The sequence below is a fragment of the Lacerta agilis genome, chromosome 5 (genome assembly GCF_009819535.1).
Source record: "Lacerta agilis isolate rLacAgi1 chromosome 5, rLacAgi1.pri, whole genome shotgun sequence".
Lineage (NCBI taxonomy): Eukaryota > Metazoa > Chordata > Lepidosauria > Squamata > Lacertidae > Lacerta > Lacerta agilis.
Window position 1 is genome coordinate 4,790,025 of NC_046316.1, and position 27,038 is coordinate 4,817,062.

Genomic DNA, 27,038 nt, shown 5'->3' on the forward strand with positions numbered 1-27,038 from the left:
GCTCCTTAGCGATAGAGCAGAAAAAATGGCCTTCCAGGGGAAACCCGAATGGCCTTTTGCTCCGACTGAGTGGTCAAGGACGGTTTCCCCCAAGGGAAAGCAGTGGGGCAAGAGGAAGCCGTTTGTCATATCGCCTGATCCTATCTGCGTTTACCCAGAAGAAATCCCACTTTGGGCACTTCAGGGTATACAGTATTGGTTTATTTTTACTCAGGCCACCTGCCGGAGGTACAATGGGGCTCCACAGGAGTTGTTTCCTGCTGTTGCAAAGAACACGGTTTATTGATTTATAAGGACTTTCAATGGTTTTTTTGCAATCTCCAGCCTCCTGCACTTTTGGACATGACTTTGAAGACTAAAGCTAAAAATAGATATTCAATTGCCATTACAGCGTCTGCTGTTAGGGAATTCAAGGTGGCCAGTTTTCTCTGCAAAATCTTGGCTCAATATCCATTTCCCTCAGATCAGCGCTCATATGGTCAGTAACTATGTTATATTGATTAAAATGATACTCACAGAGCAGGCCATCATTTAAAGAGAAATTGGATCTTTTTGTTATATATCTGGTTAATTGCAGAGACAGTAGATAGCATAGATGCTGACGTGGCTTGCCAACCAGCGGTCTAAGGGGGTGTAGAGTCAGAGTTTGAGTAGTGCACAGGATTCTTTGCATGTCCGGGGATAAGGTCAAGCAACAATAATCAGCATAGAGATGAAGAACAGAATGGAACATTTCCAGCATGAAAACCAGGTAAGAGCATATCCGTGTTCTCAACATTAGGGAAAGATCTATGACAATTTCTCTAACATAATGGACTCTGTGCAAACAAGCAACAGTATGTCACAGGAGAAATTCATGAAGTATAAATTCCTTTGGAGACTCTAAAGCAGGGGTCGGCAATTTTTTTTAGCCGCGGACCGGCCCACTGTCCCTCAGACCTTGTGGCGGGCTGGAGAAGCAGCACCGGGGGGGGGGGGGGAGCTGGAAGAAGAAGCAACGGGGGCAAGTAGTCCTCCCCCCAGCCCCAGCCGTTGTGCTTACCTTCCCGGGGGCTGCTACTTCTCGTGAGTAGGCAGAGGTAGCTCGTCCGCTCTGCTCTCTGGCCCACAGGAGCACCAGGGCAGTGGCGGAGGGAAGATGAGCGGTGCCAAAGGGTTGGCTCCGGAGAGGGCCTGTTTAAAATGGCGCTCAGCCAGCTCTCAGCCCAGCCCCCTTCCTCCTCTAGGCAGGGCAGGGAGAAGCCAGGAGGAGGGAGGGAGGAGACGCCGCCGCAGTGTGTGTGAGGGAGCGGGGGGAATGGAATGGCGCAGGGGGAAAAATATGGCGCAGCCCGAACGAACAGAATCGCCACGCCGATCCACGGACAGTCCGCGGGCCGGATCCTGAAGGCAATTGGGCCTGATCCGGCCCCTGGGACTTAGTTTGCCGACCCCTGCTCTAAAGCTTAGTTTAAGGTGCGTTGTGTTAACATTTACATTACAACATGGTTGGGGCTTACCAGGTGGATGCTATAGGGACAACTCAGGTAACAATAACAACCATGTAGCAAAAACCTATAGAGCTCTGTCTCGGGACCATCCCAGTGTGTGGAGGAAGTGACTGCAAATTCAGAGTATTCAACGATCTCAGTGATCGTTGCATGCAAAGCCAAAGAGGGTGGAAGGAAAGAACGACTCAGGAGGCATGTCACTTATATTTCAAATAATATCTGTGTGGCGCCAGAAAATAAATAAATTGATCAAAACTGTGAAAAGCTGCAAAAACAGCCCCCGAAAAGTAGGAAAAATGCAAAAAATTACCACCATCAACACCATGTGAATCTGACCCACAGCCAAGCACTTGGGGGTACCGGTCTAACTCTGAATCAGAAGCCAGGCACTCCAGGGCAGCAGTCTACCCTCCTTGTTGTTGTTTCCACGTTGTCCTCCAGCAAAGAGGGAGACTGACAGCCACCATGACCACCATTGATGCCAGTTTTGTGGAAATCAGTGGAGGTTTGGGTAGGGTCTGTGAGAACCTTCATCCCATATTAGGCTGCCCAAAGCTTTCTAGACACCTTGCCACCAGCATGAGGCAAACTGTAGTGTGCGCAACGAGGAATGGCCCATCCTTCATGAGTTGCATGCATTCACTTCTGCGCCTTATGGTAATATATGCACTGATGAGGTGTTAGGTTTTCTTTAAGAGAGAGTAAACAAATCCGGGAGAGACTGCCGCACTAACTGTTGACATTCATTCCAAACCCCATTTTAGTCCTTGGAGCAACTAAGATCTTGCTTGTGCTTAGGAAGGTGAGAATGAACAAGCTTGATGCACATTATTTCCCCATGTACACTGATTGCTTTCCTCTATGTCTCCCTGGTTCGCTGAACCAATGATTTTAAGCATCATTAGCTCTGCAGGGTTAAAATAAATCAAATATGCCTACAGGAATAATAATTCAAAAGCTGACACCGTGTTATTTACTACCCACGTCTCACCACAGAACTTTGGCTTCATCTTTGTAGCCATTGTGTTACAAACGGCTGCATATATATTTTATACATATATTAGATGATTGCAAGTGGAAGTATACACCTTAAACAATTGTCTGTGCACTATAATCTCTGCATAGTTATATTTGCAAAGAAGCCAGTTGTCAACATTTTATTGCGCTTTCTAATATTGCCCTCAACCACGATTAAGAAACCACTCCTGGGGTGAGGTCTTACTGATGAAGAGGTCAGCTTGCCCTGTGCAAAAAGAGGTCGATTCGGTTTTTGGTGATGCTGGTGTAAAATTCTCACAACAGGAAGCACCTTTTTAATAAACTACAGTCTTTTTCGGAGATTTGTAATTCTCCCTAATGTCACTCTTCACAGCAACATCTGGAAACTACCTTAATGTGTAGTGTGTGTGTGTGTGTGTGTGTGTGTGTGTTTAGGTGCTTCAGTATGGAAAATAAAAACCAACAGATAGTTTTCTATGAACTTTTAAAATGTATCGTTCTAAAGTTGACAATATTCAGTTTACCTTCAGCCTCCATTAATCCCATTCCTGTTTGCTTCACTGGTTCTTGCCCATTCTGGCTCATCTTTCCTCTGTTGAAAAATACAGTTGAGCAGCTATTAAAAAAAAAGCCTTTACTGTCAAATGATGCAACATACCACCCTGAGATCTATGGGGATAGGGCGGTATACAAATTTAACAAATAATATTTTTTTTGAAACATAGTGATGAATAAAAATGTTTACAGGTTGACTCAATATGAAATGTTCGCTTATTGGAATTCACAACCCATAATGGTTTTAAAATTTGAGAAAAGGCAGCGGCTACCAGCAGAGGCAACCCCTCATCTCCACCTGCTTGTTCATTTCCAAAAGTAGATGTGCAAGCTGTTGCACAATTTGCCACATGAAGCACGCTTTCACACTTGGAAGAGATCCTCTGGTTGCAGCCGGATTCTTTTAACGCTAGGAAAAACAGATGCCAGGTGAAGGGATTGTCGCACAGGGATATCTCACATCCTGCATTCTGTTGGGAGGTGTGGGCCTGGCTTGATGTCTGCTCAAGTGCTGGCCACAAGTAGCTCATGGACTGTTTAAGACATGCAGGAATGTTGTTTACGTGGGGCAGAGGCCTTCACATGCAGGGACGGCACACCTCGTTTTTCCATGCGAGGTGAAACAGGAAGTGCTGCCCTTCCCCGCCATGCCTCCTCTGGTTTCTGGTGAGATTTCAGCAAGATCTCACCGGAAATCAGCACTGATCCTGGCACCACTTCTCCAGCAGCAGCAGAGGAAGCTGCTTCATCGCCCCTGATCACAGGGCACTATGCAAATTCTTCATGTGTTAGCTGCGCCTTTGTCTGTGCTCAATCAGGAACAATTGGCCAGATATTCACTGTACCTTCTCACTTATGTGTAAATCGAAGGATAATTGATATTGGGCAAACATCTGAAGCTGATGCCATTGGAGTAGTTCTGGGTAGAGCAGTGTCACCCTATTTGTTAATTATTATTATTATTATTATTTTTATTTATTAAATTGGTTAGCCGCTTTATTTTGCCCAGGGCAAACCCAAAGTGACTTACAACCCAACAAACAGACAGGTGACTCCACCCCACATAGATTCATAAAAAACCAAGAGGAAAAAGAAATATATTAAAAACATCTCACCTACTTCTAAAGGGCCAAAGGCCTGGTTATAGAGGAAAGTTTTTGCCCGGTGCCTAAAGATATATAATGGCGGTGCCAGGTGAGCCACTCTGTGAAGAGTATTCTATAAACGGAGACTCACCACAGAAAAGGCCCATTCTTGTGTGGCCAGCCTCCGGACCTCTCGTGGTGGAGGCACACAAAGGAGGGCTTCAGATGATGATCACACAGTCTGGGTCCATTCATATGGGAAGAGACGGTCTCACAAATTCTGTATAAACATTTGCTGTCTTGGATTTCACTAATAACCAGGATGTTTTGGTCAACCATATATCATCATATGGAATTACCTGATCAATTTTCAGCTCCAATCAGTGTGTGAGCCTTCCTGGAGGAACTTACTTTCAATATTTTAAAACATTCATCCTCAAGCACTTCCCGAAGCTGTATTATATTAGTAGGGATTAGTATAAAATAATTACAGGCCTAAAGTTGAAAAATATGATTAAAACTTTTTTTATTTGACTTCAGGGAATAATTTGTTTTTATCTACAGGCAGAGAGATTAAATATAAATACTTAATCATATGGAAATTTGCAGCATGAATTGACTTTTCTACTAGAGCTACTGAGGAGGAAACTTAAAAGAATAAGATGGATGATTTCTTTTTATCTTCTACTGAAAAGCACTGCTGTCCTATAGCAAATCAAGGAAGACTTAATGCATATAAGTGCTTCTGAAATACAATCTCCTGGGGCCAAGTTTTGACTTTATTCCTTTTATGGACTTTAGAACATAAGGTTACGAGCCAGTTCTTTATAACAAAATGGAATCGCTAGAGCAGGAAGTTTGCTATTCTTCACTGGTACGTAAAACAGACGCATAGACCTTGTTCATTTGTCACATTGAGCAGTAGTTAATGGTCTGTCACCATCATACCTTCCTAGTCTGTTCTACTCACTGCAATATCTACAGACTACAATATCTAAACCAGGGATTACAGTTTGTTGTGCCCCCAATAAACCAAGGTTTGTTTGAATGAAACAAACCACAATGCATGGTTTGGACGTAATGCTAAGCTAGGGATCATAGTTGGTTCATAGCAAACCATTAACTATGATTTTACTATGAAACGTGAAATGGGCCATAGAAGAGAAAGGCTTTTGCAAGATTATCTAAACTGGGAGAGCAGGGAGGAGAAAAACTGCAACGTATTCTACCCTTGTCTCACAAGCCGTCAATACTTTCAGTGGCCATAGTTTACTCCACAGTCCTGCTTCTGAGCCCTCAAACATGTTGCCTTGGGAACGAAATAAAGCCTTGCCACTTATTGTGGTCCCCAAATACTGATTAGTCGGTTGATTAATCACTTGGCATTTCCTATGATCAATAATGATGAGTCAGTTGAGAAGGAAATTTGCATGAGCAGAATAATAATAATAATAACAATAACAATAATAATAATAATAATAATTTATTTATACCCCGCCCATTTGGCCGAGTTTCCTCAGCCACTCTGGGCGGCTTTGTCAGTTACTGGCTTATTCATACATTTAATCAGCATAATATTTTCAGTTGTTAGCTAGTTTTTCAGGGGGAAATGGGGAGGGTGGCTAGCTCCACCCCCTTCTTTATCTTTCTTCTCCTTCACCTTCATCCTGGCAGAGACCCCCTCCTATCCTTGGCATACCCAAGGATTTGTCTATCTCCTTGCCACTATCCCTGCCTCACCCTGAAAGGGCGCCACTCCCAACAGTATCAGAATTAGGTCATTTTCAAAAGTGGTGGGCTGGTTTGTTGTTTGTAAAACCTACACGTATTTTACTTAAAAATGTATAATTCCCCCCCCCCTCTATTCTGCATTAATACCTTGGGTTCAGTATAACTTAGAGGAATGGCAGCTTTCCTCATAGGTTCCCCCTCCCCCAACCCCGGAGTCCCCTGCTCAGGTGTCATTCTAAAACCAAACAACAAAGAAATCAAACTTTAAAATGTGCCAAGGCCAAAAAACTCTGAACCTATTTGTATCTGCATGCAATTTTGCAGGCTTAGTCCACTTGAGGTGGACTATTATGCCTGAAAACTTCAACCATTTCAATGAAACGGGGGGGGGGAGTTATAGCCATTTCAAAAATTCCCAATAGTAGAAGAAGAAGAAGAAGAGTTTGGATTTGATATCCCGCTTTATCACTACCCGAAGGAGTCTCAAAGCGGCTCACATTCTCCTTTCCCTTCCTCCCCCACAACAAACACTCTGTGAGGCGAGTGGGGCTGAGAGACTTCAGAGAAGTGTGACTAGCCCAAGGTCACCCAGCAGCTGCATGTGGAGGAGCGGGGAAGCGAACCCGGTCCCCCGGATTACGAGTCTGCCGCTCTTAACCACTACACCACACTGGCTCTCTCATAGTGAATTGGGGGGGGGAAGAGAAGCTTCATTTTGCCCCCTAGGTGGACTTGGCATTTAGATCCCAAGCCAAACTGGGCAGCCTCCCAAGTGCTTTAGGAGTCCGAACTGAATCTTGTGGTTGTTGCATGCTCCTAGCTAGTACCCTTCTGTTTCAACAAATCTTTGTCAGAATTCTAGATTGGCATGTGTCTAGATAACATTTGCTGTGACACCTGCTATGGTGGCTGATTTCTTTTCTTTTAAAAAGATAGCATTATCCCTGCTCTAGTTTTCATTGGTTTGATGACTATATTCTGGGGGGGGGGGGATCTACAAAAGTTTAAAATACCGTGTCCAGTGGAAATACAGCTTTAATCCCACCAGTGTGCTGTTTAGCACGCACATGCATGCAATGATGTTGCACATGTGTTGGGAGCAGGGGAGGACATATGGCAGTTCCTTGAGGGTTAAAGTAGGAACCTCTCATTCGTCTTTCCATGGCTAGTAAAAACAACAACTTATTACATTTTAAAAGAAATTCTTACATTCTCGGAATGGGAAACAGATTGGTGTCCGCAGTGTTGGTACTGCTGCTGCTTCCTTCACTGTCCATGCTGTATCCGCTGCCAAAGGTACTGGCGGATGAACCAGTGGAGGAGACTGAACTTTCTCCTGGTCGTTGGTTCGTAGGTCTTGCTGTACAGGGTAGAAATGAAGGATTACCAAACAGTCTAGAGAGACATCAGTGTCAGCAATACAAGTAGCACCTAGCGGTCGTGTGAAGTAAGAACAAGATGTTGCTCTAAATAGGTTCCGACAATACACATCAAGCCTAATTTATACCGTATTTTTTCGCTCCATAAGACACACTTTTTTCCTCCTAAAAAGTAAAGGGAAATATCTGTGCGTCTTATGGAGCGAATGGTGGTTCCTGGAGCTGAATTGCCCAGGGGCCAAAAGAGGATCATGCTTTTTATTTTACAAAGAGAAAAGGGGGTGTTGAAAGGACCCCGCTCAGCAGCTGATCAGCAAGAGATCGGGAGAGAGATAAGAGTCCCCGGATCCCTTTCAGCCCCGCCCTCCTTTGTTGAATGTGCTGCAGAGGGAGGTTGTTTGTTTCCCCAGTGACATGTGACTGGCTGATTAGATTATCTGTCTGGAAACTGTAGAAAAGGCTCCCTTTCCTTTAGAAGCTGCAGAATGTGAGTTGAACCCCATAAAAACAGAGCTTTTCCTCTTGGCTTTTCCTCCTTTGCAAAAGGAGCTTTGCTTTTCCCCCTTTGCAAAAAAACTGCAAAACTTTTAGCTGATCCTAAAAAACTTGGCTTTTCCCTTTGCAAAAAAAGCTGCAAAACTTTTAGCTGATCCTCAAAAAACCAGGGCTTTTCCCTTTGCAAAAAAGCTTCAAAACATTTAGCTGATCCTCAAAAAACCAGGGCTTTTCCCTTTGCAAAAAAGCTGCAAAACTTTTAGCTGATCCTCAAAAAAACAGGGCTTTTAGAGGAGGAAAACCAGAAATTTTTTTTTTCTTGTTTCCTCCTCTAAAAATGAGGTGCGCCCTATGGTCCGGTGCGCCCTATGGAGCGAAGAATACGGTAACTGGAATATACAATTTTGATTTCCTCACAAGGGTTTGAAAATTGAAACAATATTCATCTAGCAATAGCAATGACATTGTAGAATTAATCCTTACTAATTCTGGCCATCAGCTCAAATGTCACACTATTGAAGGCCTTTTGAGAAAGTGTACACAGTAAAAAGGGGAAAACACACACACACACACAAAAAAAAATGCTGAATCAGGAGCACAAATACTACACAGGCAACATATTTTCTAGACACCACATAACTACTTGAATATATTTCTCAACTGCAAGTTAAAAGCTTAGAACATGTTACAGTCTCTGTTTTATTCCAAATATTGACCAAAGGAAACAATACCAGTCTAGCCATGCTGAGTTCACAAAACCCCAACAAAAATATTGGAGAATTTCCCTCACCCACGCACAAATTTATATTCATTCCTTATTTTGATGTCTCCGTGCTTGTTAACCTTTCACATTTGGGGCAAATTGAGAAATATGTGAAGCTGCAACGCCATACAAAATAATTTTTGTCAGTGATTAACTGCAGCAGTGTACATCTGAGCAACACCACTGCCCAGGACAATACAACGCCACTAAAAACTGAAACAGATATTGCGCTATCTAGAAAATATACATTGATTAATATATGTATATGTGTTGTGGGTTGCTGTTGTTGTTTCTTTAAAAAAATGTGCTCCAGCCTATGGCTTATAAGTTTATGATAGTGTATCACAGGTTAGGGCCATGATGCTCCAAAGCTCTGCAAACAACTTGTTTCCATATGCTCCAAAGGTTCAGGTCACAGCCCAATACATTTGCCAAATGGGAGTTTTCAGATAAAGCATCTGAGCAATTTCATGAAATTGCTTGTCACCTTAGAAAGGTGGGAGAGTGCCTAGAGAAAGCAAGAGCACTGAAATGTGACAGCTCTCAAACAGAAAGAAGCAGAGCCCAGCGACAGCTAGAGATTATTGATGTCTGCAGACTGAATAATGGGTTGGGCTCTCTGAAAATTGTTTCTTTTTGGGCGGTGACAAAGCCCACTTAATTTTTTGGGGAATTAGGTACTGAGAAGCCTATTACAAAGAAGGTTTATTGAGCAGCAAATTTATTTACAGTATGAAGGGTTCTTGCAAAGCAATGACTGAATATGCCAGAGAGGCCCTGGTTTTTTGAAATAGCTCTGAACAGCAAAGGATCAAATTGATATGAGCTTCCCCTCTCCCAGTCCCTGCACAGTCTTAATGGTTGCGCTAAAAGCAATTCAGTACCCAAAAAAACCCAAAAAAACCCACAAACAAACAAACACAAACAAACAAACAACAATCTATATGCAGGGCTAGAGCATAGAAGTAGGAAAACTGAAACTCCCCAAAATGCAAGGAAGTACAAAAAGGGACTCTTTCTGTGCTCCATTGCCAGTGAGGTAACCTTGAGACAGTTGATTTAGCGGACAGAGAAGACCTGTGTTCAAATCCCCATGCTGCCATGAAGCTGACTGGAAAGTCTTTGAGAAATCACTTTCAGGGCCTATTCAGGCATTACTTTCATAGAGGGACAATGTTAAGGGACAAATGGACTGCTGGGAAACCCCTTCAGCCACTGTACCGCCCCTTGGTCTTCACATGGCGTGTGCTGGTTTCTTATGTACTCAGTTGCAACTTCTGCAGTGGGACAACTTCCCTAGCTGTGTCGGTTTCTCATGCAATTTAGAAAAGTCGTATTTCCAACTTCAAGCATGAGCTCAAGAACCCGCTTATCTACAGCCACGTTGCCTACAAAATCACTTTCTTATGCCTGATTCTCATACCACCTCTGGACTCTTCCTCTGTAATTTTAATGCACCAGTTTCACGTCGTGAATTTTTGGTTTAAATGAACCTCACATGGTGAGAGCTAGTATTTATGATATCAGGTCACATGATTGTTTTGGGTGGGTTCCTGCCATGGAAAATGCACTCTCTCATCATATGTAGGGTCAGTCAAACAGAATGTTCACCACATGAAACTGACGTGGTAAATTCGCCTTGTGAGAAGTAGCTTGGGGACCAGACTTTAGTTGACAATGATACCCCTCCCCCCAAAGGGTCCTGACCTAAAATAAAAAGACAAGGCTGGCTTCATTTGTTAAAATCAATAAATCAATGCATTAGAGGCCAATGATGCTCTTCCACAGTTGGTTAAGGACAACACCGAAAGATCTATTCAAAAGAAATGATTTTCTGTGACTTCGAAACTGCTTTTGTATCCAGAGCTTGTGTTTGTTGAGTTTGGTAGCCCAAAGAGTGTTTGCCTAGAGAGAGCCAGCCATTCAGAATCCTTTGCAGAGTCAGCCTCTCTCCATCTTCCAAGCAGAAGTAACTTGGGTTGCTAAAATAGCTGGTTGGGAAGCCCTGGCCTTCTTTTCTTAATGATCACCAAGGAGATGCTATCTTTGAATGCACTGCTTCAGCTGGAAACTAAGACTAGACTCCCATAACCATTCCAGCCCCCCAAGGTGACTGCAGCCACACCATAGGAGCCACCAGTGGGAGAAAGATTGAATGTGGATCAGTGGGGAGGGGGAGTAGGCACATACACAGTGCCTCTACCCAAAATGTCCCCATACAAGCTGGGCACACACATCGCACCCCTGAACTTCTCATGCACTTCTCATGAGTAGAAAGGTCTGAAGAGGCCTTGTAAGCACATTGGGCTGGGCACACAAGCTTCCCGACCACTAGGAACCCTCATAATGCAGGGTTTTGGGCCCCAGGGGTGCTTGCAAGCATGATCACTCGACTGCACTGACAAGTCTCCTTCAGCCCCTCCTGATCAGCACAAGAAGGCTGCGGTGGGAGCAGCTATGCTTGGCATGCCTATGGCCACCCCCTAGTTTAAACTCTGGTCATGTTTTCGTCACCCAAATTTCTCTGTCATGTCCAACGGGGAATTGTATCTCCTATTTCAGAGATCATTCTATTCCTGCGGTAAGGAGATGTAAAACCTCCCCTTCAGACATGACTGAGAAGAGCTAAGGGAGCATGTAACAGTGCTTCTTCTCCTTCCTATGTCTGAAATGGTTCTCAGAGCAATGAACGTGAGAGATATGGAAATTCTTACTGTGAATTTCTATTCCCGGGGTTCCTAGAGGGCAGTCCTGGTAAGGGGTGGCTCCTACAACTTGCAGATCTCTCTTCTTCATGCCAGGACTGCCGTCCAGGAGCCTCCAGGGAATGAAGACTATTGTTTTCACAGTTTACAACCAAGGAGCATTTTGTCCTAAACATATTCCAAAATCTAAGGACCATGACTCCTTCTGAGACAAACTAGAAGACTTTTGAATGTAGATACAGTGGTGCCTCACAAGACGAAATTAATTCATTCCGCAAGTTGTTTCGTATTGCGAAATTTTTGTTTGCGAAGCACGGTTTCCCATAGGAATGCATTGTGCGGGGGAAAAAATCACAAAAAGTTTTCGTCTTGCGAAGCACGACAATATAAAAATTCGTCTTGTGAGTCACCTAAAAAAACTGCAAAACCCTTTTGTCTAGCGAGTTTTTCGTTGCGCAAGGCATTCATCTTGCGAGGTACCACTGTACAGCTTTATGTGTAATGTCAGTAAGATCATCTCTTCTTCTTCTTCTTCTTCTTCTTCTTCTTCTTCTTCTTCTTCTTCTTCTTCTTCTTCTTCTCCTCCTCCTCCTCCTCCTCCTCCTCCTCCTCCTCCTCCTCCTCCTCCTCCTCCTCCTCTTCCTCCTTTCATAGAATCCTAGAGTTGGAAGAGACCACAAGGGCCACCCAGTCCAACCCCCTGCCAAGCAGGAAACACCATCAGAGCATTCCTGACAGATGGCTGTCAAGCCTCCGCTTAAAGACCTCCAAAGAAGGAGACTCCACCACACTCCTTGGTAGCAAATTCCACTGTCGAACAGCTCTTACTGTCAGGAAGTTCTTCCTAATGTTGAGGTGGAATCTTCTTTCTTGTAGTTTGAATCCATTGCTCTGTGTCCGCTTCTCTGGAGCAGCAGAAAACAACCTTTCTCCCTCCTCTATATGACATCCTTTTATATATTTGAACATGGCTATCATATCACCCCTTAACCTTCTCTTCTCCAGGCTAAACATACCCAGCTCCCTAAGCCATTCCTCATAAGGCATCGTTTCCAGGCCTTTGACCATTTTGGTTGCCCTCCTCTGGACACGTTGCAGCTTGTCAGTATCCTTTCTTGCTGTGAACTTTCATTATCCCTAAAGTGGATTTTTCACAGCTGAAAACACACTAGACATACAAATGATAACAACAACCAGTGCTGTATCCAAGTTGAAATCCCAGTGTGCCATGCTAGTCTTTACTCAAATAAAAAGAATGGTTTAATCACGCTTAAGCAGTTAAACGCATGCCATTTAGCAGGCAGTGTGAGCCCAGTTAGCCCCATTTCTGTGTGCTGCCGGAGTTTCCCTGCCTCAGAACGCTCTACAATTTGGACTCGGCACAGTCTTTCAAAATGGGGTTTGCACCTTAGCTGTAAGACCTGAATACCGCAGAGAGGGCTGGAGAGATAAGTTCAATGCGTAAGGATGAATTAGCAGGCATGGCAAGAAGGCATTTGGTTAAAGCTGACTTCTTGGCCATGTCTTTGGGCTCACCTCCTTCAGGCTTGGCCGGTCCATCAGACATCACTTTCCTGAGGGCTAGTTGGCTTTGGTCTTTGTTGTCACTGGCTGGTGAAGGCAGATTGTCAGACTGAGTTCTTTGAATGGGGAGGACTCCTGCTATGCTGTGTCTGTGCTGCTTCCTTGCATGATTAGACTGACCGCTTTTATGTGCTGCTGTGGCAGTGTAGGTGGAATGGAAACCCAGAGTATGTATCCTCAGATGGAACCAGCTTAAATGTTAGTCATGCAAACACAAGTGGGGGGTTTTCTCTCTTCTCGATTTAAATAGGCAAAGTGTCTTCAAGACACCAAAGAGACACCACATGCACAGCATTAAAGGGTAATTAAACTGGCTGTTTCTTTTTCATTAACAACAATGAAGAAGAAGATGGAGGGAAATTTATTTTCTGCTTTCTGCAATACGCAAGGCTGATTATATGGCGCACCAAATAATCATGGAGACAAACAAACACAATGACGCCACAGTTGGATTATATTAATTTGCAGGTGACTAAAGCCTCAACCTGTAATTCTGTGAAGGGAGCGGGGTATGTAAAAGTTGCAATTGTACAACCTCACTTCAGATGAAGAACAACAACAAAAATCAAACCCACCCCTATATAATGTCACCCTAGCAGAGGTAATGATATGCCTGTTAACGTTACCAATATTTCCTCAGTAATTATCTATATGTTAATTTTTGTGCTCTACAATAATGCTATTGACCTAACTAAACATCTGTTGCTTCAAATAATCCTGTCAAAAGATTAAAACTGTCAACATTTACCAGCACTGAACGACCTTTTCCCAGGAAAGGCTTATGAAATTCTTAAGGTCTTTGAGCCACAAAGGGTGACATTGCCCAATACGTCTCTTTCTTTCTCATTTGCTTCCTATTGTTAGTAATCTGTGTTCCTTGCTAAACTGCAGGTTCCTACTTGGGAGGCTGGAAACCAAATCTATGAAGTTTGAATTACGGTTGAGGCATTTAGTGGCACCAAAGCAACAGCACACAACAGAGTTTTACCACAAGATGTGGACAAACAGTGGACAAATGGAGACACCAGTAGAGAAACAGCCAGTTCCACTGCATTCTTTGCAAATAAAAGAGGAATTCTAAATAGGAGGAATATATTATATTTATATGGATCTACACACAGACACACACACACACGGAGAGAATACTGAACAGGTGGAACACACATTGTGCTAAGAGCAGAAAGAAAAGCCCAGCAGGGAAAGAGTTTGGGGAGTGGGAAGCGAAGGAGGGGGGGGTGGGGAGGAAGGCAACAGTTGAACATTAAGCTGCCATGCTGAGGAATTTTATTTGCGTCTTTTACTTGGTTGAAGGCGGAGCTGTTGGACAGCTGCTTCAGCAGCGGCGATGGCTGCCCCAGCATCTTCAAGGTGCGTTTGAGTAACGCTGGTTTTGCTTTGGCTCCGCGATGGCCCATGAGAGCGCAGGTGTCCTTCAGAAGAAGATTTGGAGCTTCCTGGACTGCTGTGGGACTTCTCAATGGTGGGCACCTGCATATCTGGTAGGCAGGGGAAATATAATGGTTATCAAAGAGATACAGGAACTTTATGGTGCTTGCAGCAGAAACAAAGACAAACTTCAACCTCTATTTATTCTAAGCAATAAGAAGCGAAGTACAATGTACAAAACATTATACAAGTATTAGAAGAATTGCAAGTTATGTTTTTTTCCTGTATTATAATACATAGAATCCTAGAGTTGGAAGAGACCACAAGGACCATCCAGTCCAACCCCCTGCCGAGCAGGAAACACCATCAAAGAATTCCTGACAGATGGCTGTCAAGCCTCCGCTTAAAGACCCCCAAAGAAGGAGACACCACCACACTCCTTGGCAGCAAATTCTACTGTCAAACAGCTCTTACTGCCAGGAAGTTCTTCCTAATGTATAAGTGGAATCTTCTTTCTTGTAGTTTGAATCCATTGCCCCGTGAGCAGCAGAAAACAACCTTTCTCCCTCCTGTATATGACATCCTTTTATATATTTGAACATGGCTATCATATTACACCTTAACCTTCTCTTCTCCAGGCTAAACATACCCAGCTCCCTAAGCCGTTCCTCATAAGGCATCGTTTCCAGGCCTTTGACCGTTTTGGTTGCCCTCTTCAGGACACGTTCCAGCTTGTCAGTATCCTTCTTGAACTGTGGTGCCCAGAACTGCACACAGTGTTCCAGGTGAGGTTTGACCAGAGCAGAATATAGTGGTACTATTACCTCCCTTGATCTAGATGCTATACTCCTATTGATGCAGCCCAGAATTGCATTGGCTTTTTTAGCTGCTGCAACACACTGTTGACTCATGTCAAGTTTGTGGTCTACCAAGACTCCTAGATCCTTTTCACATGTACTGCTCTCAAGCTAGGTGTCACCCATCCTGTATTTGTGCCTTTCATTTTTTTTTTTTTTTTGCCCAAGTGTAGTACTTTACATTTCTCCCTGTTAAAATTCATCTTGTTTGCTTTGGCCCAGTTCTCTAATCTGTTAAGGTCATTTTGAAGTGTGATCCTGTCCTATGGGGTATTAGCCACCCCTCCCAATTTGGTGTCATCTGCAAACTTGAGCAGGATGCCCTCAAGCCCATCATCCAAGTCATTGATAAAGATGTTGAATAAGACTGGACCCAAGACAGGACCCTGTGGCACCTCACTAGTCACTTCTCTCCAGGATGAAGAGGAGCCGTTAATGAGTACCCTTTGGGTTCGGTCAGTCAGCCAGTTACAAATCCACTGAATGGTAGCATTGTCTAGCCTGCATTATACCAGCTTCTTTACGAGAATATCATGGGGCACCTTGTCGAAGGCCTTGCTGAAATCAAGATAGGCTACATCCACAGCGTTCCCTTCATCTACCAGGCTTGTAATTCTGTCAAAAAATGAGATCAGATTGGTCTGACGTGACTTATTTTTCAGAAATCCATGCTGACTTTTAGTGATCACAGCGTTCCTTTCTAGGTGTTCACAGACCGTTTGCTTAATGATCTGCTCTAGAATCTTTCCTAGAGGCTGACTGGGCGGTAATTGTTTGGGTCCTCTCTTTTTCCCTTTTTGAAAATAGGGAATACATGTTGTGCATATCACATAATACATTATACAGTTACATATACAAAAACTGATGTATCAATTTTGGGGTGACTTCCCCCCACAAAAAAGATTTGGAAATAACAGTTCATTACTTTGTTTTTAGGCAAAAAAAATTTACATGAAGGTGTAAAAAAGTTATAACCCTAATGCACACACAGATAAAATATTTCCTACCCTTTGATGGGTCAGGGAAAATCCCATGACTTCTGCTTTTGATGACAGACGGTTTGGGGGACTGCTGGCTGTTCTGTCCAGAATGGGATTTTCCATGGTCAATGCTTTCACTCTGCTCCTTCAGAGTGTACCACCGAGGAGTATTGTCCAACTGAGAGGCACTAGAAAGCTCAATTAATACCTATGTGAGGATACAGAGAGCAAATTATTTTGTTACTGAACACCTTACAATGTCTGATTCTGATCTGGCTAATGTGTGCGTTAGCTCAAGAGTTTCTCCAGTAGAAACAGTGGAGAATGCTAAACAGGATCCCAAAATTATATATGCATGCTACCTGTATATAATAACAGAGACATTTAAAAACAAAATAAAAAAAGACTGAGGGCTAAAATAATTTCAATCGTTCCTTTCTTTCTAATGTTTCCATATCTGTTGTCATCATCAATATTATTGCACATGGTGTTTTACAGAATACTGTAAGTAAAAAGACATGTTTCTATTTTGAGGCAACTATATGCATCCACACCACAAACTTAAACCTTGGAGATTTTAAGTCCTCTAGACCTCAATAAACTCCTGATGCCCAAGGTTCTCCTGTGAATGCTAAAACAGCAAAAGTGCTTTATGAGTGATTTATATTTGTGCGGTAGATGCACCCCAAGAGCTTTTCAGTTTCTGTTTCCCATCCTGCCAGCACTCAGCTTTGTAATTTCACTCCCACATTCATGGTGCAGCAGCCTCTGGAAAAGGAATAGTAGTTGCAACCATAGTTTGTGAATTAAACCAGGGTTAGCGCAAACCATGATTTGCCAAACCACATGAAACCATAGTTCGTTTATCAGCGAGTCACAGACCATAGTTTGTTAATTCAGACACCACACCACTATACCATAGGTAAGCTTCCTTAACTATGGTTTATCATGATGTCTGAACTGAGTTGAGTCAGCATCAGTTTCCCACAATGGCAGCATCTGGAGAAATGCCATAGCCATTGCTGCTGGTTATACCTGTGATTTCCCACCTTTCTCCATAGAAAAATGCACCCAAGGAACATCAGAATTACTCATCTGGATGAAAAATGCATTATATGAGTCTACTCTTAGTTGACTACTATGTCAGGCGAAGGAAGGCAGTGAAGCAAGAAATAAGGGATACACACCTCACCCAGGAAGTCGTTGGAGGAGAATCTATCATAGTCCCAGACAGTAACTTCCAGGGTCTTCTTCTTTAGCTGCAGTTAATATCAAAAGATAATTAATTTCAATCTCCTTCATGAATCTGGCACCCGATCCATAAAGCACGCTTTGCTTGTTGCCATCTGCCCGGCACCCCCTGTTCTTTTTCAATATGACAGCCAGGCAATTATTGTCCTCCCATCAACCTTGAACTCAGAAAATTCATTTCGGGTGAAGCTGAAAGTTGATATCAAGACAGATGAGCTCGGCCGAGATTCTATGCAAGCTTGGAGCAGTTATTTTGCCCAGCTCGGCTGTGCTCCCAATACAAAGCCCACAGTGTGACTTTTAAAAAGTTGATAGCATCTATACGTCTTCCCTCAGTGCTAGGCACCAGTGAGTAGATTTTACTGTGTTCTGGGCAAAGTCAAAATGCATTGGTATTCACAGGGAGACATGGCTGAATAATTTCAAAGAGTGCTTTTCAGATCTTCTCCCTCCTCCTTTATCTTAGGTTTGAGGACAAGCATATCAACAGCTATTAGGCTGCAGAGTTTCATCCGAAGGCTGTGCACATTCAAAGCGAACCTGCATAATATAGTATATGCCAAAAAGGTAGCAATTGGGATTCAGTCTTTGCACAAACACGGCTTCAACGAATGTCTCAGATGTTTCCAACCACATACACCACTATTCAATAGACTAAAGATGAGACCTCTTGGACGCTCCTAGTACCTCAAGCTCAAACAAAATGATGGGTCCACGTAGCCAACTGTTTGTCAAGAGGTAACTTAACATGTTGCACATAATTATGTGTTGAACCAGCCATCTCTATTGTCCTGTGAAACGGTGAGGAAAATTGTACCACACTTTTGCTTAGAAATCCACACAAACTGGGGAGTCTTGTAACATGCGCTATTCTGGCTGGAGCTAATTGAAGTCCAGCAATCTCTGGAGGGCCACAGGTTTCCCACCTCTGACCTATACCCAAAGTCTCTTTGAACAGTCCAAGGCACAAGAAGGGTCTGTAGCTGCCCAAACTCCAGACTGCCCCTTTCCACGTTCTGCCTGCTGGAGCAAGCCAGGTCCTAGTTTTATCCAACAGTAGGTGGGCACAGAGGGTGGGGAAAGAAACCAGTAGTTCAGAGGTGGTGGCCCTCAAGTCTGGGAGCCGAATGTGACTCCTCAGACTTCTCTACCTGGCCCTTGGAAGTCTCTCCAGGCCACCCTCGTCATTGGCCTGGCTCTGCACTCCATGTGTTTCTGCCTGCTCAGATGTGTCCTTCAGCTTTGATAAGATCTCACCTTGGTCTGGATGGAGATGTAGAAAGCTTACTGTGGAAGAGAAACAGCGCTGGCTGCAATGAACACAGGATGGGGCAGAAATCGCTGCTTCCTTACATCCCTTATTCAGACCACAGAAAGCAGCTCACATGACTTGATTATCCGCCGCATCAAAATATAGAGAAGGCTAAATTTGAACCCTTCTCCTTTAGTTTCCTATGTAGGAGGTTTGTTTGTTTGATTTTGCTGTTGTGGGTATGGAGAAGCATCCAGTCCTGTGAGCTGACACCTGCAGTCTGAAGTGGCAGGTACAGTCCAGCTGTAAGTTTATCACCTCAACAGAAATTAGATTGGCTTCAAATCCCAACTTTTGACAGCTTCCTCCAACTAAAACCACACCATACACCCTTTGATCAAGAACTGTGGGTAAATTTCAGGGCTCTAAAGCAATTTAGAAAGTTCAAATGGTTTCCCTTTCTACTCATTAAGCCTCCATATTTAAATATATTTCTATATTACCAAACTTTCAGCACAGATGGCTTCATGAAATATGGAAAGTACCATGAGATCATTTACAAATTGGAACATGACCACTCATTAGAAGGCCATCTCAGTATTTTCTTTTTCATTACCTCTTGCAGGTAACACACCAGAACTACAGCAGATGGTTCCAAAATAAAAAGTATGCTTGCTTTGTTTCACTAATTAGAATTTGCCCCCGCTGATTAATCAGTAGAACCTTTTGTTGACTAATCTAACCATTAAATTAATTGAAAATTTGGAGCCGTAATACAATGAAGTGTCCCTCAGACTTTTTCCTCCAAACAATAAGCTATGATTGAACCTATTATTATTATTATTATTATTAGGCACATTCATATTGTACTGGGAAGGACAGAAATCCAAGAAAACAGCCTTTCACTTCTGTCATTGAACCATAACCACTGTCGGGTGCAAACCACTTTTACATGGTCTAGGGAGGGAGCTAAAACACCGGCATGGAAACAAAGTGCATTTTAAAACTGGAAATTGCAGGCCAATTGGCTTAACGTCTATTCTAGGAAAACTGGTGGGGGAAAAATGCTAGAGATAAAATTACCAAGCACATAAGAACAAGTCTTGCTGAAGCAGAACCAGCATGGCTTCTGGAAGGCTACGTCCTGTCTATTACATAACCTATAACAGGTTTTTTGCAAGTGTCAGCAAGTGTACAGATAGGAGATGATTCAGTTGACGTTATGCACTTAGACTTTCAAAAAAGCTTTTGACAGAGTATCTCACCAAAGACTCCTGAGTAAGCCTAGCAGTCATGGAATAGGAGGAGACGTGCTACTGGGGATCAGTAACTAGCTCAGTAACAGGAAGCAGAGATTACAGTTAGTGGAGACTTCTGCCAATGGAGAGATATAGAAAGCAGAATTTCCCAAGGTGCCCGTGTTTTTTAACTTGTTCATAAATGATTTAGCATTATGGGTGACCGGCGAGGTAACAAAGTTTGCTGAGAGCATCTAATTGTTCAAAGAGCTTAAAACAAAATGGGATTGTGAAGAGCTCCAAATAAATCTCTTCAAAGGGAGTGAATGGGCAGTAAAATGACAAATGCAACTCCATGTAAGTGTAAAGTGATGCACCTTGGGGGGAAGAATCTAAATTTCACTTACACACTCATAGGGCCTGAAATATACCCAGAGTCAAGTGTGAATTTCATGCTGTTTATTCAGCTCATAGTAGTGAGGAATGCAGTTCCCCCAAAACGTTTGCTTTATATCCACTATTTACACAATGGGCCCCACGTGATTGGCTAATTCCGGGATACTCCTGTATGCCAATCGGGTTGTGGATTCACTTCCACCTGGAGCTGGATTGGGTGGCTCCTGCGGACCAATCAGACTGCTGCATTCTGGATCCTATTCAACTCAGTACATAACAGGGCCTGAACTGCCAGTGGCTGGCAGAGATCTTTTCCCTTTATAGAGAGGCATGTTAGTGGCTAGCTAAGCAAACAGACCTGAGATGAGGGTGGAGATAGCAGCAAAGGCTGGGATGTTTCTTTTAAGCAACGGAAATCAGGGAAGTTCATATGGTCAGGGGAGTCTGGCAGGCAAAGTTGAAATAGTTCAGTACAAAACAAAATCAAAAATTCTTTCCAGTAGCACCTTAGAGACCAACTGAGTTTGTTCCTGGTATGAGCTTTCGTGTGCATGCACACTTCTTCAGATACCAGGATAAATGGTATGCACACGAAAGCTCATACCAGGAACAAACTCAGTTGGTCTCTAATGTGCTACTGGAAATAATTTTTGATTTTGTTTTGACTATGGCAGACCAACATGGCTACCCACCTGTAACTAGTTCAGTACAGACAGACTCTTAGAAGTGCAGGGCATCATTAGAGAGCAGTCAGGAGCAGAATTAGACCACACCTGCAATGCAATATCTCTTACAGTCACCTACCTGCTCCATGGATATATTTTTATAAATGACTGTCTGGTTCCATTCAGGATTCAAGCTTTTCTGCACATATTTAGTCCTCCTCTTGTTCTCGACACTGAAGTGGAAACAAAAGAACAAAACATGTCATTACTTACACTTGTCTCCACCTGCTCCAAGGCAGAAACAATTTCAGTGCAACTGATAAAAAGAAATAAACCAATCATTCAGGCTGACACAGAATAATGCCAGTTGATCTGCTGTAAATGATAATCTTCTGCTGAACAATCTCCCAATTCAGTCTTTAAAAGAAAACTTTTGAATTTGCAGCCTGTCTACTAAGAAACCTCCCAACCTCTCTTGCCTGTAACTGACAACAACACAAATATCTTGGTTGCATTTACAAATTGCTCCTGTTTGTTTACAACAGACTTTTCTCATTCTAAGAGTAAATAAGTGATGTATTGGTTTTCTTGAACAACTTCCTTGCGGCTATCAAGCCGAGATGGGTTTAATTCTCTGTATTATTTTCTCGTCTTTAATCATAGGAGAGTCATCCCTAAAAAAACATGAAAGGGAAGCTGTGATGCAAGCTCCATCCTGTTAATGAAAGAAACACTAATTTAATATTGATCCTTCAAAGCGGGCTTCAAAGCTCCTTCTTCTATAGAGCATTTCAGAGGTTTTGCTGAATCATTTGATTTACAATGTATTTTATTGTGTTGTGTTTTCTGAAGGCTGGGGCTACAAAACCGATGGCATCCTTTACCATTACAAGATGATGGTGATATAAGTGTATAAGTGTGGATAGTTGTTATTTATGTAAGCAGTTATGTTTGATGTAAAAGTATGTAAGTAGTTATGTGTAAATATGTGAATATATGTGATGTGTGTGTTTTTTTGTATGATGTGTATGATTTTAAACAATAAAGTGACAGATTGGAAAACAAAACAAAACAAGATGATGGTTCTAGACCACAAGCTGCATTTCACGACCACATAATCTAATCAGATATCATTTTGAGGAAAGCTGAATGGTTACAGATCCACCCCCTTGCTGCCCCAAAATCACCAAAGTCAGATTTTAAGAGAGATGCTACATATCTTTTGCAGAACTTCGTTGTTTTCACACGACTGCCCTTTAAGGTTAGCACTGGAAAAATTTCATAGTTCTAAAGCTGACTTGTCTTCCTTCATTTGCCCAAAACAGCGAATTCTGATAAAACAGCTCTGCTCCAGAAATAGCATTCTCTTTAAGAGCATTATTGCACAGAGAGGAGAAAAAAAATAAGCATTTGGAGTGGTTATGCTGGTGGTGGCACCTCACTGGATTTATACGGTTGGCAATTACAGCCAAATGGTGTCCCCAATGCAACCAGTGTCTGTTCAAATGTAGCATATGACATTCCAACCACTATCCGCCTTAAAGAAGCATAATTTAATTAGCAGTGAGATGAATACATTAAAAGCAGGAACAAGAAAATATCAAGCAAATCCCAGAGAGAATTAAAAGCTATGTTTAAGGCACTGTACAATTTTAAAGTGAGAACTCCCCGGTAGGCAGACTTTTGACATCTGGTAACAAGTATATAATGGATTGCAGTGACTGATAATTAAAGAGATCTGTATGCTGCATTGAGCAATATTCATATCAGAAAAAGTGGGTTTTAAGAGGTGCTGCAAAAGCAAATGAAAGCTAACATAAAATCTCCAACAAGACTAGTAACATTTTTCACAGTTGGTTCTGCCCACCTAGAATCCTAGAGTTGGAAGAGACCACAAGGGCCATCCAGTCCAACCCCCTGCCAAGCAGGAAACACCATCAAAGCATTCCTGACAGATGGCTGTCAAGCCTCCGCTTAAAGACCTCCAAAGAAGGAGACTCCACCACACTCCTTTGCAGCAAATTGCACTGTCCAACAGCTCTTACTGTCAGGAAGTTCTTCCTAATGTTTAGGTGGAATCTTCTTTCTTGTAGTTTGAATCCATTGCTCCGTGTCCGCTTCTCTGGAGCAGCAGAAAACAACCTTTCTCCCTCCTCTGTATGACATCCTTTGATATATTTGAACATGGCTATCATATCACCCCTTAACCTTCTCTTCTCCAGGCTAAACATACCCAGCTCCCTAAGCCGTTCCTCATAAGGCATCGTTTCCAGGCCTTTGACCATTTTGGTTGCCCTCCTCTGGACACGTTCCAGCTTGTCAGTATCCTTCTTGAACTGTGGTGCCCAGAACTGGACACAGTATTCCAGGTGAGGTCTGACCAGAGCAGAATACAGTGGTACTATTACTTCCCTTGGTCTAGATGCTATACCTCTAGACTGCCATTGGGTTCCCCCTAAAGTAACATTTTGAGAAAATTTATTCTCAGGTGAAACATCTGGAGCACGTCAAAAGGAGCCCAAAAAGTTTTGATAAGATTAATTCTTCTCTCTCCCCCCAGGAAAAATAAAAACACCACCAGGTGAATTCATAATTTTCAGCATTCTCTCCTACAGAAATTTCAATAAAATACATGTAAGACAAGTCCTCAGATGACTACTTCCTCACGTATCAAAAGAAGGGTCACCATCTCCAATCCTTAACAATAACAATGAAACCACTGGTTCCACTCCCTACCCACTGAACCATGAAGCTACTGGACAATTGCTTGTTGCTTGTTTCCATAACAATTGTCTGTTTTAGAAATTTAACCTGCACTAAACACGAGCAGCAAATGTCAGCTACTTCATAGGCCCCTGAAATTCTAGGAAACGATAGTTGCATGCCCAGGGTATTAGGTATTTCGTGCTTAGAATAACCAGAGAATCAGTGAATAATAATGTACTCTACCTTGCATTCTGGACTACCATGACTTGGCTGCAAGGCCCCAGGTCAACAATGTGTTGAAGAATGACGGGAACAAACAGGAAGCAGAAGAAGAGAGAAAACAGGGGAGAGAAGATATTTAGAGCATTTAATGCAAACAAGAAATGATGGGTGTATATATCATGAGAAATAGAAACATTAAACACTCTAGGCAGTTCAACATGGAAAAGTAATCAGAGATAGTTACTATCAGACTAGATGGTTCAGACATAAGGCTAAAGCATCATTGTAACATTAAATGGACAAGCAGGTACAATCCTTGGGCTCCCACTGACACTTTTCTCTTTCCTTTCTTTGCACAAGAGTGGAGGAAGTTTAAAGCTTTAATTCCTGGTACAAATCGTAGATGGAGAACTGTAGGTTGTTCAAACCACGAAGAGTTTACAAACCATAATATTAAATCATGGTTTGATCCTAGTTTGGATTAACTAACAATGGCTTGGACAAGCCACAATGCACCATATTCAGACATAATGGGAAGCTGTGGTTTCTGGAAAACCACAAACAGAAGATCTAAACTTCCTTCCCTCAGAAGGGAGGGTGGGTACTGCTAAAGCCCAAGGTTTATTCTTGCTCATCCTCATACGCTAAATCACAGTTTATCTTTGTTTGAATGGAGCTGGTGAGTTCATTCAAATCATCTGGTAACACATTTGAGCATTTCTTCAGCTAGGGTATAATCATTAGTGACAACTGAATACGGAAGATACATCTAACATAAAATTTCTGAAATATTTGTTATGTCTTTTCCTTCACAGTCCTGACTATATTTAAATGTTTTCCATGTTCCCATGGGCTTCTCTAGGAGAAAATGAACGACTGTGGCTCAGCGGCAGAGCCATGCTTACCTGTAAAAGGCCCAGGTTCAATCCCTTGCAACTCCAGGTAAAAGGTAAAGGTAAAGGGACCCCTGACCATTAGGTCCAGTCGTGTCCGACTCTGGGGTTGCGGCGCTCGTCTCACTTTACTGCCCGAGGGAGCCTGCGTACAGCTTCTGGGTCATGTGGCCAGCATGACTAAGCCACTTCTGGCGAACCAGAGCAGCGCACGGAAACGCCGTTTACCTCTCCGCCAGAGCGGTACCTATTTATCTACTTGCACTTTGACGTGCTTTGGAACTGCTAGGTTGGCAGGAACTGGGACGAGCAACGGGAGCTCACTCTATCGCAGGGATTCGAACCGCCGACCTACTGATCAGCAAGCCCTAGGCTCTGTGGTTTAACCCACAGCGCCAGTGTTCATTTAATTATTTGACAAGATTTATATATGTCTTAATCAACAAAAACCTCTAAGGTTTGGGAGAGACTCCTGCCCAAAATCTTGGGAGAGCTGCTGTTGTGTACACAACACTGAGCCAGATGAACCAATGGTCAGACTCAGCATAAGGCAGATACCTGAGAAGATAATAATAATAATTTATTATTTGTACCCCGCCCATCTGGCTGGGTCTCCAGAGATGAGCAAACTGTGGGTGAACAAGCTTCCCTAAAATACAATTTGCCCACCAGCCTTCTTGTAGTTTGCAGAGGGTGACAGTGAGACCCACATGAAATGAGTGTTCAGATTAGCTGGTAAGAAATGGAGCTCTTGGAGGTCAACAATGGGAAACCTGTTGTGTTAACAGCTGTTAGCAGTTGTAACCACCCACCCCTCCACTTACCCTCTTCCTGGTAGAAGATAAACTTTGACAAAAGGGTCCGAATAGCCGTTGTTGTCACGGGGAACAAGGTTTCTTGCTTGAAGAATGTGAATTATCAAATTGCCAAGGTGCTTGTCATAGTTGATTTGAAGCTAAGCATAACATTGGTTGCCATTAATCATTTCCCAAATAATGTCATTTCAAAGTAATATCTATTACTACAGTTTACTTTTTAACGTTCTCCAACACCAAAATTCAATAACGCATCTTCATAGCTTTCCTAAATGAACCTCATAAGAAGTTTGTTTCAAGCAGACGATTTAATCTTCCTCTAAAGAGAAAGAGAATAGAAGCATAGTCCCCTAAAAAATTTCTAAAGTAGACAGTAATGTGTTTAAACAAAATAGAAAATTCTTTCCAGTAGCACCTTATAGACCAACTGAGTTTGTTCTTGGTATGAGCTTTCGTGTGCATGCATATCTGAAGAAGTGTGCATTCATATCTGAAGAAGTGTGCATGCACACGAAAGCTCATACCAAGAACAAACTCAGTTGGTCTATAAGGTGCTACTGGAAAGAATTTTCTATTTTGTTTTGACTATGGCAGACCAACACGGCTACCCACCTGTAACAGTAATGTGTTTGTATGTGCAGCATTTTTTTTAAAAGATCCTCCTAAAATCTTAGAATTTTCTGGTAAATGTAAGCATTCATCCATTTAGGGGTGCTATGTCATATCAATCTACAGTATATTGTTTGTTTGTTTGTTTTTCTGTACTGAGAGTTTACCAAGCATCTCTTTGCATCTCTAGAACTCCTAATCTTCTCTTCCTATATTTATTCTGCTTTCAAGAAGCTGAGAGTCGGGCAGAGATTTATTGGTGCTTAAGATACTGTATATTGATGCTTAAGGAGAAAATTATTTCTATTGAGCAGACAGAAAAGAATCTGCAGGAAAATCACATTGCGTTCAATGGGGCTTTCCCACCAGCAAAAGTGTTTAGGATTACAGCCTAAGACCACTTTCCAGTAGGCAGCTTGATCGCTAAAATGTTCAAATTCCATTACACACAAGCCAATTTTCTATGCCATTATAAATCTCTAACACTTCACATTTTAAAATAGTGGTTTAAAAATAGTGGTTTAAAAATAGTTAGCTTGCAAAGTAGCGCTGGCATTAAAAATATTAACACAGAAGTTAATTCATGTTTCTTCTGCACTTTGTTATAATAATACTAATTGATTGAGAACTATTCTGTAATGTCTAAAATGTTCAACATTGTAAGTGAAAACCTCATTAATATATTTATTGTAATTGTGCATTTATTTATTTGAGATAGTCATTTACAAGTTGAAGGTTGTTTTTTTAAAATAAAAACCACTCCTGAATCAGTTAATTATATTTATATGCCTCTTTGCAGAGCTAAACACAGGGCAATAAAATACAGAAATGCAATGTGTCCATGTTCTGTGGAATTTCTGACTTTGCTTCCTTTGACCAGCAAATCCCCTTGCCATATCACAAATTGCTTTGGGACACCCCACTCTGTGCTCAAAGTGGTTTGCAGTCTACAATGGGGTGGGGTGGGGTGGTCTACAGCACG

At 42.5% G+C, this 27,038-nt stretch overlaps 1 protein-coding gene across 3 annotated transcripts in view; it reads right to left on the reverse strand.

Annotated features, from left to right (window-relative positions):
- The window catches only part of PCLO (piccolo presynaptic cytomatrix protein), a 210,169-nt gene that overhangs the window by 20,446 nt on the left and 162,685 nt on the right, over positions 1–27,038 (reverse strand). The window contains exons 14-22 of one of the 3 annotated variants that reach the window (XM_033148342.1): positions 25,457–25,587; positions 23,761–23,787; positions 20,951–21,044; positions 17,197–17,268; positions 16,037–16,217; positions 14,088–14,282; positions 12,739–12,813; positions 7,070–7,220; positions 3,014–3,081 (exon numbers count right to left, since the gene is read on the reverse strand). In XM_033148342.1, the coding sequence (XP_033004233.1) occupies positions 3,014–3,081; positions 7,070–7,220; positions 12,739–12,813; positions 14,088–14,282; positions 16,037–16,217; positions 17,197–17,268; positions 20,951–21,044; positions 23,761–23,787; positions 25,457–25,587 (994 nt within the window). Of the gene's footprint in view, positions 1–3,013; positions 3,082–7,069; positions 7,221–12,738; positions 12,919–14,087; positions 14,283–16,036; positions 16,218–17,196; positions 17,269–20,950; positions 21,045–23,760; positions 23,788–25,456; positions 25,588–27,038 lie in introns of all 3 variants that reach the window. The other 2 variants (XM_033148341.1, XM_033148343.1) reach the window with 2 other exon arrangements.